At 50.0% G+C, this 12,092-nt stretch overlaps 1 protein-coding gene across 6 annotated transcripts in view; it reads left to right on the top strand.

Moving 5' to 3' along the window:
- Window positions 1-8,952: 8,952 nt before the first annotated feature.
- LOC134549488 (sodium- and chloride-dependent GABA transporter 2) overlaps window positions 8,953-12,092 on the top strand; it is a 30,953-nt gene continuing 27,813 nt past the window's right edge. For 3 of the 6 annotated variants that reach the window (XR_010080119.1, XM_063395045.1, XM_063395046.1), the window contains exons 1-3: window positions 9,247-9,305; window positions 9,408-9,472; window positions 10,811-11,032. Coding sequence is in view for 5 of the 6 variants with exons in the window: in XM_063395045.1 (XP_063251115.1) it covers window positions 10,816-11,032 (217 nt within the window). In the remaining variant the exon portion in view is untranslated. Of the gene's footprint in view, window positions 9,306-9,407; window positions 9,473-10,464; window positions 10,578-10,796; window positions 11,033-12,092 lie in introns of those variants that run through there. The other 3 variants (XM_063395043.1, XM_063395044.1, XM_063395042.1) reach the window with 3 other exon arrangements.

Below are 12,092 nucleotides of genomic sequence, written 5' to 3'. Positions count from 1 at the left end.
CTCTGTATCAACCACACTGTGAAACGTGCATTGATCTTTCCAGGGTTTAGAATCATAGAGTAATTTAGGTTGGGGCTACTTCAGGGGATCATCTGGGGCAACCTTCTGACCAGAGCAGTGCTGACTTTTAGGTGAAATTTTTCAGAGCTGTGTCCAGTAAAATTTTGAGTGTTTTCAGGGGTGAACATTTAATAACTTCTCTAATTTCCCATTTGTTTTTGTGGCATCTTCAGTGCAAAATTCACTTGCTGTAATGTGCCTGTTGCCAGAGTCTGGCTCCATTTCTCTAATTTTCTGATTTTCTCTAATCATCCATTAGGTAGTTGGAGAGTGCAGGTCCTGCAGCCTTGGTTTGCAAGCTGAACAAACCCAGCTCAGCCTTCCTTGAGCCATGGCATGAGCTGCAGCCTTCTGACAGGTCCATGTTGCAGGTTGGTCAATGTACTGAGGAGCCCAGTGACACTGGGTGTGTCACTCTAGATACAGCCTAGAAGTGTCAGATACATGGGGGGAAATAACTTCCTTTAACTGCTGCTCACACTTTGCTGTGCAGCCTCCTACAGGGCTGGCCAGTATAGCTGCAAGTGCTGCTGACTCCTTTTCATTCTTAGCCCCAGGTCTCCTGGTTTATAATTTCTCAGATGCAGAGCTTAGGCTTTCCATCAGCACACTACTTCAGCCAGGAAAGATCCAATGGAATGGGAATTCCCTCCTCCTGTGTTTTGGGCTCTGCTTCTCCTGTCCTCTGCCAGCATTGTTTGATGTCATCTGAGTGTGCTCTATGCCACTACCCAGGTGGGTAAGAAAAAACACCTGAGGTACTGCACTTGCAACTGTCCCTCTCCAAGATTTCAAACTGGGGACTGCTGAAGCACAGAAGTCCACCCCATTTTTCACTGCCATTGTAGGTTGTCCATCCACTCCCTACGTGTGTTTTTGCTGTAAGTCAGGCTAAACACCCACTGCTCTCCCCTTGTCCACAGAGTTCATCACAGAAGGCAACCAGGCTGGGCTAAGGTTTTAGTGGTGACTATTACCAGTCGCATTATCCCTCATGGGTGTGGGTGTTGGTTTGAGGAGGATTGGTTCCATCATCTTTCTTCATTGAATGGGCTTAATGTACAGAGGGTTCATCACAGTCTATCAAGAAAGTGATCTTCCTATTTTTCCTAGGGTGCAGGTGTTTTCCTGGGGGTGGAAAAGGTTTCTTAATATCATTCCTGAAATAACTGTTAAAATTGCTGTTAGAAGTTGAGTGCTGTGGTCTGCTAAAAGCCAGATTTGAGGCTTACTCAAGTTAGGTGCAAAGGAAAAGCAGAGAACTCCTTCACATCCTCTCCAGCTGTGGTCACTAAGAATGTGTTTGGTCAGCCTGCCTGAACCAAACAGGAACTCTGCTTGGAGCACCAAGGCAGCAGGAGGTGCAATAAATAATAAATAAATCCAGCCCTTATCAGCATTCCAGCCACGCTGGCTTTGGGAGGGTGATGAATGTGTGCAGCAGCTGGGAACTGCACAGCAAGACATGGAGAGCATCGAGCTTTGTGTGATGGGGTGGCTCAGCACTAGTGAGTGTTAAGTTGTAGGTAAAGGAAATGAAAGGATTTACTGGAAAACAAGTATTTGTAAGGAGCTGTGCTCTGAAGGGCTTTGAAACAAAGGCTGTGCTGCAGTGAGTAGTATTAATCCAATTGGAGGCTTTTCAGAGGTCAGTGTTTGGTAATTGTGTATCACCCCCCCAAAAAGGTATTTAAAGCCAAGTGCCAGAGGGGAGCTGCTGTGTGTGTTTATATCAGAGGAGAGCAGCCACTCTGCACACAGTCCTGGGATGCTGGTTGGTGTCTGTGGCCAGCCTGGCGTGTGCTTTTAGTGGGTGGGTGATTGGCCAGCAGAACCCAGGGCTGCGTGCTGGTGCAGGCTGTGCTCAGCTCCCCCCCAAGCAGTGGCTGCTCCCCAGGGAGGGGACAGCAGCAGCAGAGCCCACACAAGTCCACGCTGTGCATTTGAGAAACAGCTCACGTTTTAGTGGGATGTGGAATGAGTACCACATTGTTTACTTCTGTTGGCTAATGATTTAACTTTTCACTTCAGCTGGAAATTCAGTTAATCTAGACATTGTCAGTGTATTGATAGCGCTTCATCCCTTTATTTCCTTCCCTGATAGTCTCTTAGGCAGGAGGTAGATGCTTTAGCTTTGCCTAGAAACATTCCTGGGAGAGACAGGGGCTGCTGAGAACACCTGGTGGAGAGGTGGGATCACTGGCAGCACCCTGCCTGATGCTGAGGGACCAGCCCCAGGTGAGAGCGTGCTGCTGCTGCTGCCAGGAGGGGAGGCTGCACTGCTGTAACCCGTAACCAGGTTTGTATCCTGCTGGTAAGCTTTGAACACAGCCAGGTTCTCATTTTCTGGGCCTTACCATCTACCATGGCACTGGTTTCCTCTGGCTTCTGGTACAAATAGTCTTGGAATGGCCAGACTCTGGGATATAGGGCAGTTAGTACAGAAAGCTGATCAAACAAATAATGGAAGAGTGCACAGACACAGGAAAGGTGTTCATAACTTGGAGGATTTTTTTTCTTGCAGAGTGATGTGGCTCTAGGAAGCTGCTGGGTCAGATACCTGTTGGGCAGACAGTGGGCACGGCTGTCACTGTTTGTGTAACTCCTGTTTACCGAGTGTGCAGAGAGCACTGCTGGACAAGCAGCACCTGAGACTGCTGCAGAAGGAGCTGGGCTTGGCTTTGCCCTAAGCAGCAGCTGGTCCATGTCCCTGTTTCCCAGCTCTGGTGACCTCAGAGAAACATGATTGTTGTGCTTTTTCCTTTCGTCCCGCAGGGTCTTTCCTTGGGCAGTCCCTGTTCTCAGGGAAGTGAGGCCAGAGGAAACCAGGACAAACTCCCTTTGCAGCCTTTTGTTTTGCTCCTCCCGAACTGCTTTTCCTTTGCAGCAGGGGAGGTCTCACCTCCCACCCTCCTGGGGCTGTCTGGGCCCTTCCCCAGGAGCTGTGTGACTGCAGACTGTCCCTTGGCAGCAGGAACAGCTGTTTCCTGGTCTGCTCATGTGACTCCACAGGTTCTGTTCTAGCACTAGGGTGTATGCAGTTCAAACCTTGTAGTGGGAACCTTTCAAGGTAAATCAGAATATCAAAGACCAGTCTTCTTTTCCCTCTAGATCCTAGTTATGGTGAACACCAAAATTAAAAGTTTTGCTGGCTCCATGTTTTCAGTTATTTCCCCAATCTGACCACATCACCATGTCTTTTTTGGTTTTTTTCCTTCCCTGATCACCATGAAAGCTTTGTATTTGGGCTGTGACAGACTTAATGAAACCACATTCCCAGCACTTGTCAGATGATTGGCAGGCAGTGCCTGACCTTCTGCATTAGCTTGCAGGGATCAGGAATGAGGTGTCCTTGTCAAAAAAAGCAGTGATGCTATGAACCTCTCTGGCTGAAGGGAAGCAGTTTTGTTCATGGTGGAAATACCTGGTGTTTAGGTATATTTCTTCATGTGACCTCTTGATCTGGTCAGCCCCCTGAGCATCACTGTTAGAATCATGGTGCCAAAAGGGTGATGTGGCTTGGAATTGGATAGTCAAAGATGGCAAAGAGTGAAGCTGACGAGCAGCCGCCCTCTCGTTCCCTGCAAAGGGAACCTTCTGCTGTGAGTGTGTGTGCAGTGAGTCAGCCCAGCCCCAGCAGACCCGTGTGCTGCTGCTGCACCCCTGTGCCGGGTGCTCCACTGCCTCTCCTCCGGGCTGAAGGGTTGGCTTTCTGCAGGCATCAGCTGCAGCTGTTCTGCAGCTTAACTTTTTCATCTCTGGCACTCATCAATAGAAAAGTAACATTGCCTTAAGTTATCAAAACTGACAAATTACTTTTTTTTTCTTTTTTTCTTTGAGGAGAAATGAATAAGCCTGAAGGAGACTTGGTGCCATGTGTTGCAACTGACTACCAGAACAGGAATGACTTGTAGACAGGAGATCAAGCCATGGTATGAAGGCTTGTGATTCTTGCTTCAGGCAGAATTCCACCCACCTGGGAAGCTGAGTGAAGGCTCCAGGTCTTGCTGGTGTTGTCTCAGAGCCCCACCAGGCACGGAGCCAGTGCAGAGGATGAGTGCTGTCTGCAGGGGGGAGCTCAGCAGGGCAGCCAAGGGCAGGTTAGAGAGGAAGCCTGGCAGCACAAGTCTCTGCTTCCTCCTGCACTGCCTTGAGCTGCTGGTGACCAGAGGAGCAAAACAAGAGACAAACTGCTGCTGCTGAGCAGTGGCCAGGAGCTGGTGGCCCTCACTCACTCCTTGGGCTCAGATGAGGGCTCCCTGTGATGTCTTTAAGAGGAACATCTCCTGGCAGTGCAAGGATTTTTTTTTTTTTTTAATCTGCCATAGTTCTGATTTTTGAAAGCTGGAAAAACTGAACTCATGTTTTATTTCTTTTTGACCATTTTTTGAATGCCCGAGTTTTCACTTTGTCAATTTTAGCATAGAAAGCTACTTTCTTGAGAAACTTCTGAAGACCTCTCACTCTGTCAACCAATGACTATCTGATTATTGGATGCCTCCTGAATGGAAACGTGTTCTGAGCAGTTACCAGCCCCATAGTTGTGAATTAAGGAGTCCCAGAATGGAAACGTTGTATTCATCCTGGTCTGGGAAACCTTGGCACTGGGATAGCCCAGGGAGGCATAACAGGAACCTGCAGCGCTGCTGCTGCTGGAATTCCTGTTGCACCCAAAGCAGGTCTAGGAGCACTGTTCTTTTGGTGTCAGCTGATCTCCTCCTGTGCTCTGCCATGGTCATGGGGAGGGACAAACCAGCACACTGTCACCTGCACAAAACAGGGCACTGTGTGAGCACTGCCCGTGGCTCCTGCCTGCAGAGAGCAGGGGGAATGGCAGTGATATCCTCAGGAGCAGCTTTTCCAGCACTCTGAGCATGCCAGCCCACACTGTGAGCAGTCCCTGGGCTCTGGCTCATGCAGAAATGTCACCTGTGTGCTTCCAGTGTGCAGAGCACAGCGCCCACACAGAGTATCTCACACACAAACCTGGGCACACCAGTGAGGCCTCTGCTGCTCTTCAGGCATCCAGTGAGGACTGGGTTCTTCCAGCCTCAGGATTCTGGTCCTTCAAGCCATTATGTGGAAGCAGTTACTCACTAGGGAGGCTGTCTCTGAATGAGGTTGTTTGAAAGGCTGCAGCAGGATCTTCGGTCATGCAGGGATTGCAGGCCCTGGTTTCTTGCCTCTGCTTCTGTAGTTTCAAAATGTACGTGCTGCTCTGGGACAGCTTAGCAGCTCAAGCAGGAGTCAATCCTTGGGACTTTCTTTGGCTTCTTTCTCTGCTGAGCAGTCTCCAGGTCCTGTAATGTGTCAGCCTCCATTTATCCCCTTTCTGTGTATATTTGTGACAATTTTGCTCACTACAGCCATGGTTGCTTTAAGTTGAACAGCATTTTCAGGCTGAACAGGCCAGTGGCAGGGTGGTTATCAGATGGAGGAAATGCATCGTATTTGCTCTGGCCTTTGGTTCCAGATAATGTAACGGCAAATGGTGTTCCTGGGAGCTGGGAGGTGGCTCCCAAGACTGCACTGCCTCGGCACACGTGGGGCACTTTGCCCTGAGTGACAGAGGAGCAGAGGGGGAGGTGGCACTGGGGGCACAACTGCTCTCAGTGCTCACCAAAGGCCGGATATGGCTGATGGATTTTTGTGTTGGGGATGCGAAGCAGCAGCAGTAGTGCCCAGACCACTGTCCTGAAAAGACTTTGGTGGTTTGGGGCATAATTAATTTTAAAGTTAAAGCTACTCGCACAGCAGTAAGAGGCTGTGTTTGTCTCCCCGTAACATTTCCCTCTGCTCTTTTCCCTGCCTCATCCCTCTAAGTAGGTGCCTTTTGAAACCCTCCTCTTTTTAGGTTTGAACAATCTCTCCAGGTGGCTGGAGGTGGCTTGGTGCTTTGGAGGGGAGAAATCCAACACTTGTTCCCTGCTCAGCTGGACAAAAATGTGAAACAAGACCAGACCTGGGAGCAGGTTCTGTGGTTCCTCCCAGAGCATGAAGCTCCAGTGCTCCTGGGGTGGGCTGGGGCCAGTTCTTATGACATCTGTCCCAAAGTCAAAGGACCATCTTATCTCCAGAGGCCTTTTTTCCACATTTGCTTTCTGTAGGCTCTAAGCACTTCCCTGGTGGCACAGCCACAGCTGCTGGTAGAAGACTGGGATCAAGCTGAAGGCAGAAATCTTGGCAAATGTTCTAAGGTAAAGAGAAAGATAGGAGCAAAATGCAACATGAATCAATAGCCTTTATGATTTTCCAGCTCCTTTCCTGGCTGAGGCGTGAGGCACTCTGACAGTGACCCCCCCTGGTCCAGAGCTCCTGCTCTTCTCCAAAATGGGTGTCAGGGAGAGGTGTCTAAGGCAGCTGTGCCCCAGCTGCACAGCTGGTGCAGCTGCTCAGTGCTTGGCAGCCTGCCTGCACCTGCAGGTGCTGCTCTGGAGGCGTTGCTGCAGCACGGGCTGTCCCAGTAAGGGGTGGTGGCAGCCGGGCTGCCTGGCACGGGGCTGGGAGGAGCAGCCTGCTCTGGCTGGTGCCATCGTCAGCCCTGGGCTCCCAGGAGCTTCCTGAACGGGCAGCCCCTCATGTCACACCTTTTCAGGGGAGGCCACCCACAAAGTCACCCCGTTGTGCCATCCTGGGGGCCAGCATGGCAGTGGTGGGGCAGGTGCCACCTTCAGTGCTGCCGCTTGGCAGCACGTGTGGCACTGGAAGGTGCCCTGCAGCTTGCACGGTTCCCAGAGGCACACACTGCTAGAAAACTCCTCCCTGCTGTTCTCCTGATCCATGTAAATGTGTGTGTGTGTGTATCCAGATATTTTTAAATGGTGTTATTTTCGTGGATCTCAGGGTGAAGTTGTTTTCCTGTTACTACAGCATGCATATTACCTAGGTTTGTTCCTTTTTAATATTTTTTTTAAATATTCACATTTTTCCATTTCTCTTATTTGCTTCTTGCAAACCTGTTTGGTAAAGGTTTGTTTCTGACTGTCCCTATTCTTCCCCTTGCCTTATATATGGTTACACTCAAAATTTTAGCCATTGAGATTACATCCTTTGCGTTTTTCCCTTTAGATTTTTCATTGCCTCTAATTGGTCAATTAAAGTTCCTCCCAATTTCTTTGCCTTCTACCATTTCAAAAATATGTATTGAAAGAATCATTTATTTTCTGTAGTTAACTGATCCTTTGTGGTATTGTTGGTTCTTTTCTCTTTCTATTTTCTGTAAAAAAATTAAAAAAAAAAAAAAATCAGTCTCTCAAGTAATATCTCCCAGAACCATATGGACTTTTTCTTAGTTCACTCCAGAATATGTGTAAAGTGATGTTTTACTTTAAACATGCTCTGCTCAGGATTTTCCAGCTTGCTTTTGCACTTGTAGATTTAATATTTCCCCTCGCTGCTTATGTTTACACTGAACATTTGTTTTCATTTTCGGGTTATTGTTGTGTTCAGCGCAGTCTTATCTCACTGGGTGGAAGTCAAATAGTCTGTAATTGATTGCACATTTTCCTATCATAGTCTATTAGTTCCTGCCAATTAGCTTGTCGTCTCGTTGATAAGATTACTGCTATCTGTAGGCTGCAGTAATTGTGCTTGCCGAGGGATATTCATGCAGTGGTGCTGACAAATGCAATAGTTTGACAATCTATAGAAATATTTCCTTAATCAATCTCCTCTCTCCTTACACCAGTCTGTTGCACAAGGCAAGATATTTGTCTTTACTGTTGTTTTTAACCCCTACATTCCTACCCTATTTAACAGCTTCGCTATTCAGTGTGAGATGGTTTCTGCACAAAACAGGATGGTTTCTGTTTCTCACCATGTTGCATGATTTCTCTTCTGGAAGAGGAGTTATGGGAAAACTCATCTTCCCTGGTTTTCCAGAATCACTGATTTGGACCACCCTGTTTAATTGCTGCAGAAGAGGAGCAGATCTGTGTGCATTTGTCTGGTTCCTTTCTAAATGATATTCTGTGGTAATGGCCACAGGTACCATGTTTAATTAATTATGCACAATGGGAGGAAAAAGTATTTAAATTTATTTTAAATCTGAATTTTTCTTCAAATGACATTAGTTGTTACACTATGAGATGTAGTGAATAACACATTCATCTTTGTCTTCCTTTTTCCTGGATCTTTGTTGTTGCCCTCTTTTCAATCAAGCATCTGTTCTGAAATGACAAGTTGTTGCATATTTGATCGCTCCTTGGCTGAGTTAATTCCTTACCTCTGCCTGCCTCTCTTCCATTTCCCTGTTTCTCCTGTGGGAAGTCTGTTGCTGTGTGGATTTACCACAGATTTGTGCAGTGACACCACAGTGTTTGCTGGTTCTTTGCTGTTGTCCTTCCTTCTCAGACCGCCTGTACACGTTCTGCAGCCACTTTACACACCTCATACAAGGACACTGATCCCAAAAGTGTTATTTTTTCCCCTGCTCTCTTATGTCTCAGATATTTATCAATAGATGTAATGAAAATATTTTAAAACCTTGTCTCATGTACATCCTTGGCCCATCCCAGCTGTAGCACATCCACCATGGATAACATCCTGTTCTGCTTGCCTCTTTTATGGCCTCTAAGCATGGAGCTAATGTCACCGTTACCTGCTGTAATCCCAAGACCTCCTTCTGCAGCAAGAACAGCTCATTTTGTAGCCCAGTGCTGGGGCTGGTTGTCTCCTTGCTCTGGAACTTTTCTCTACTGCTGGATTATCTGTTCCCATTGCCGCCTCCGGAGCGGTGTCCTGGGACGGGGCAGTGCTGCTTCTGGGAAAGACCAGTGGCAGAGATCCCTGTGTGAGGGAGGAGAGTTTGCGACCTGCCAAATCTGTGAATGGGGCTGTTTTGGGCCCTTAGGAAGAAGCAGCAGAATGCATAGCTGAGTTGATTTCCAGCTTTGCTGCCTGCCACTGCTCCCGGCCTCATCACAGTCCTGGAAACTGCAGGTCAGGCCACGGTGCAGGACCTGTGCTGTGCCCGTGACCTCCCCGCTGAGGAGCAGCGATGGGAGGGAGTTCTTGTTCTGTCTCTTACCTCTTCCCAGCAGGTCTGGAGGCTTCAGCTCGCTCAGGCAGCGCTGCGGAGGCACCTGTGGGCTCTGGTGTCCCGTTCTGCAGGGACAGAGCCGGGCAGATGGACAGAGGCAGTGGAGAGCGGGAGCCAAGCGCTGCCGGCCGGGACAGGCGGCGAGAGCCCTTCTCACAGGCGGGGGGAACGAGCCCCTTCGCACTGGCCATGAAATCAGTCATGTGTAGGTTTTTGTCCAACCCTGGGGGGTGGGGGAAGGAATGTGGGTTGGGCGAAGTCTAGGATTACACCACCGCTGAATTTTTTCTTTCCACACTTTAAATAGCCAGCACCTTTCGGTCCTGCCTTCGCCTCTCCCGCCGCCCGCACCCCGACAGCGCCGTCCGCAAGGTAACACCTCTGCCCCGCTTGCTTCTGCCCTGCTCCCCCTGCGCCCCTCACCCTCCCGGGGCTGCTGGGGCGAGAGGTCACCGAGCATTTTCTGCCTGTTTAATAATTTTCTAGCGTGGAGGGGTCCTCCCAGCCCTGCCTTTCAGCTGCTGTCAAACGCTGGCCAGTGTTTCTTACTCCTCTTCATGTCCCCGAGTGTTTTAGAAGGGGACCATGTAGGGGAAGGGGAGAGGTTGAAAGTGCTGATTTGCCCTTTTTTAGTTCTCCCCATACAGGGGAGAGTGTTATTGCTGCCAGTGCCTTTCCCTGCTCTCCTGGCGAGGAAGTTTCAGGCAGGGATGGATGTCAGCACAGGGCTGGGCAGGGCATGGAGCAGGCTTGAGGGCTGGCACTGTGCGGGGTGAGGTGCCCTCCTTGGCACAAGGTCCTCAGCAATCCCAGCTTTGACACAGGGAATTGGTAAGAACCACAATCCTCACCTTTTTTGCTGTAGAACTTTGCAGCCCGCAGGACACCCTAATCTTCCAAATGGTGTCCTCTTGGAGGTACCTGGGGGAAGGTGGGGCAGTGAAGTGGTGCCCACCTGCTCTTGCTGATCTTCCCTTAGCACAGATGTATTTAGAGATGGTGCTGCAGGATCTGAGAGCAGTACTGTGGGGAGCTTTGCAGGAAATGGACACACCTTGAGAAAGGCAAGATCCCAGATGCCAATGAGTTCTGCATGCTTTATCCTGCTGTTAGAAGGATTGCACCATTTTGAAAATTACTTTTTCATGCAGTCTTGAAGACTGTCAGCAACAGTTGCTGCCATTGAAAGGATAAACTTGTTTTCCTATTGTTTCAGTTTGTTCTCTTCTTGTGTCTAGGACTTCTGTGTCCTTTGTGCATCCATTGCATGGTGTGTAAAACCAGGCTTTGGTAGGCAGCAGCAGAAGAGAAACCCTTATAAAATACCTTGTCAAGTATTTGATCCTGCTGTCATTCCCCTCCAGCCCTGAGTCTGTTCCCCACACCAGACACAGTGGGAGCTCCAGCCTGAACTGCTGGGTCTTCTGCGTAACACGGGGCTTAGAGGACGGGCTTCCAGAGACAGGAATGTATTGAGGTGAGGCAATTTAAAATAATGAAACCAATAGAGGCTTTGAAGGACTAGTTTTGGACTCAGTAGTGAAAATGCATGTGTACTCTGAGAACCAGCAGGAACTGGTATGGGGAGAAAGAGAAGAACAGTTTGACGTGTGTATGTGCATGTTCTTGCGCCTCTCTTGCCTCTGATGGTCCAAATTTCTGCCTCTTTGCATGGCTTGTGCTGAATGTAATGAAGGAAACTTTTTGAAGGTGGGATGGATTACAGAGTCCCCGGTGCTGTTAGCAATGGTGAAATGGTGCCCACACACCCTGGCATGGAAAAGGAGAAGGAGGAAGAAGAGGAGGAGGACCAGACACTGGAGCGTGGTCAATGGAACAACAAGCTGGAGTATGTCCTGTCTGTGGCTGGGGAAATCATTGGCCTGGGGAATGTCTGGCGCTTCCCGTACCTCTGCTACAAGAACGGTGGAGGTAAGTGCAGCCAGAGCCCTGGTCAGCAGCACCACCCCGCCGTCCCTCCCAGCTCCCCAGCTGTGCCCAAATCCAAAGAGGAGTCCAAAGAGGAGATGCCAACCTGCTGTTTTGGGGCTGCCACCTGGGCCCCCCACAGGGGCTGTTTTGAGCCAAATGGGACATGGATAACAGTGGCAATACCCCAGGGTTTCTGATGGCTGTGTTTCCCTGAGATGGATGGAGCTCTGCTCCTGCCGGTGAAGTGGGTGGCTATATGCAGAGGGAAGGCTGGAACAGCAGGGAGAGAAAGCTTTCTGAGCCATGTGTCTCACTTCTGGCATCCTGTGCAAATCGGATGGTGGGTCCTGGTGGGAGAGCAGGGAGCGGTGTGAGGCCACTGGGCCCCAATGCCTTTGGAGGCTCTGTGAGTAGGAAAGCTCCAGGGGAACTCCCAGGAGTTCTTGAACACAGCTCCTGCTCCTGTATGTGTCCACAGGGGCTGTGCCCTGGGTGCTTGGGGAGGTGGCAGGGACAGGGCAGAGTGAAGAGGTTTCTCCTGCCTCGGGTGGAAGTACACCACCACCCCTGCCACACCTGGTACTCCCTTGGCATCTACCGGAGCTGTAGGGTGGGGGAGAGGGGGCCCCTGCCTCTGGTCCCCACAGCAGGGCTGTGAGGGGCAGGTGGACGTGGCTGAGGCAGAGCCAGGGAAGCAGGGTGTAACTGCTGGCACCCAGCGCTCCAGGGCTGCTCGGGCTGTGCTCAGCCACCCCTGAGCCCAGGCTCTTCTGCACCTTGGCAGCAGACATGGGCCTGCTGAGCAGGTGGAGGCTTGCTGGAGGCTTCCACAGTTTGTGGCTGCCTTTTAAAGGACAAACTTTAAAAAACGAAAACACAAAGTTTTTCTCAACTTTGGATCAGAGATGTGTAGAGAGAGGGAGCTGCTCTCCCTGTCTGGTGATTCACTGCTAATCACCAGCGGCGCTTGGCTGGGGGCTGGTAGGGAGTGAGCCCTGAGGACCCAGGGCTGAAATCCCCTGCCTTGAGCCTGGGGTAGTCTCATGGGCCTCACTAAACT

Source organism: Prinia subflava, chromosome 4 (assembly GCF_021018805.1).
Source record: "Prinia subflava isolate CZ2003 ecotype Zambia chromosome 4, Cam_Psub_1.2, whole genome shotgun sequence".
Taxonomy (NCBI): domain Eukaryota; kingdom Metazoa; phylum Chordata; class Aves; order Passeriformes; family Cisticolidae; genus Prinia; species Prinia subflava.
This window is presented reverse-complemented; position numbering and strand designations above follow the sequence as displayed.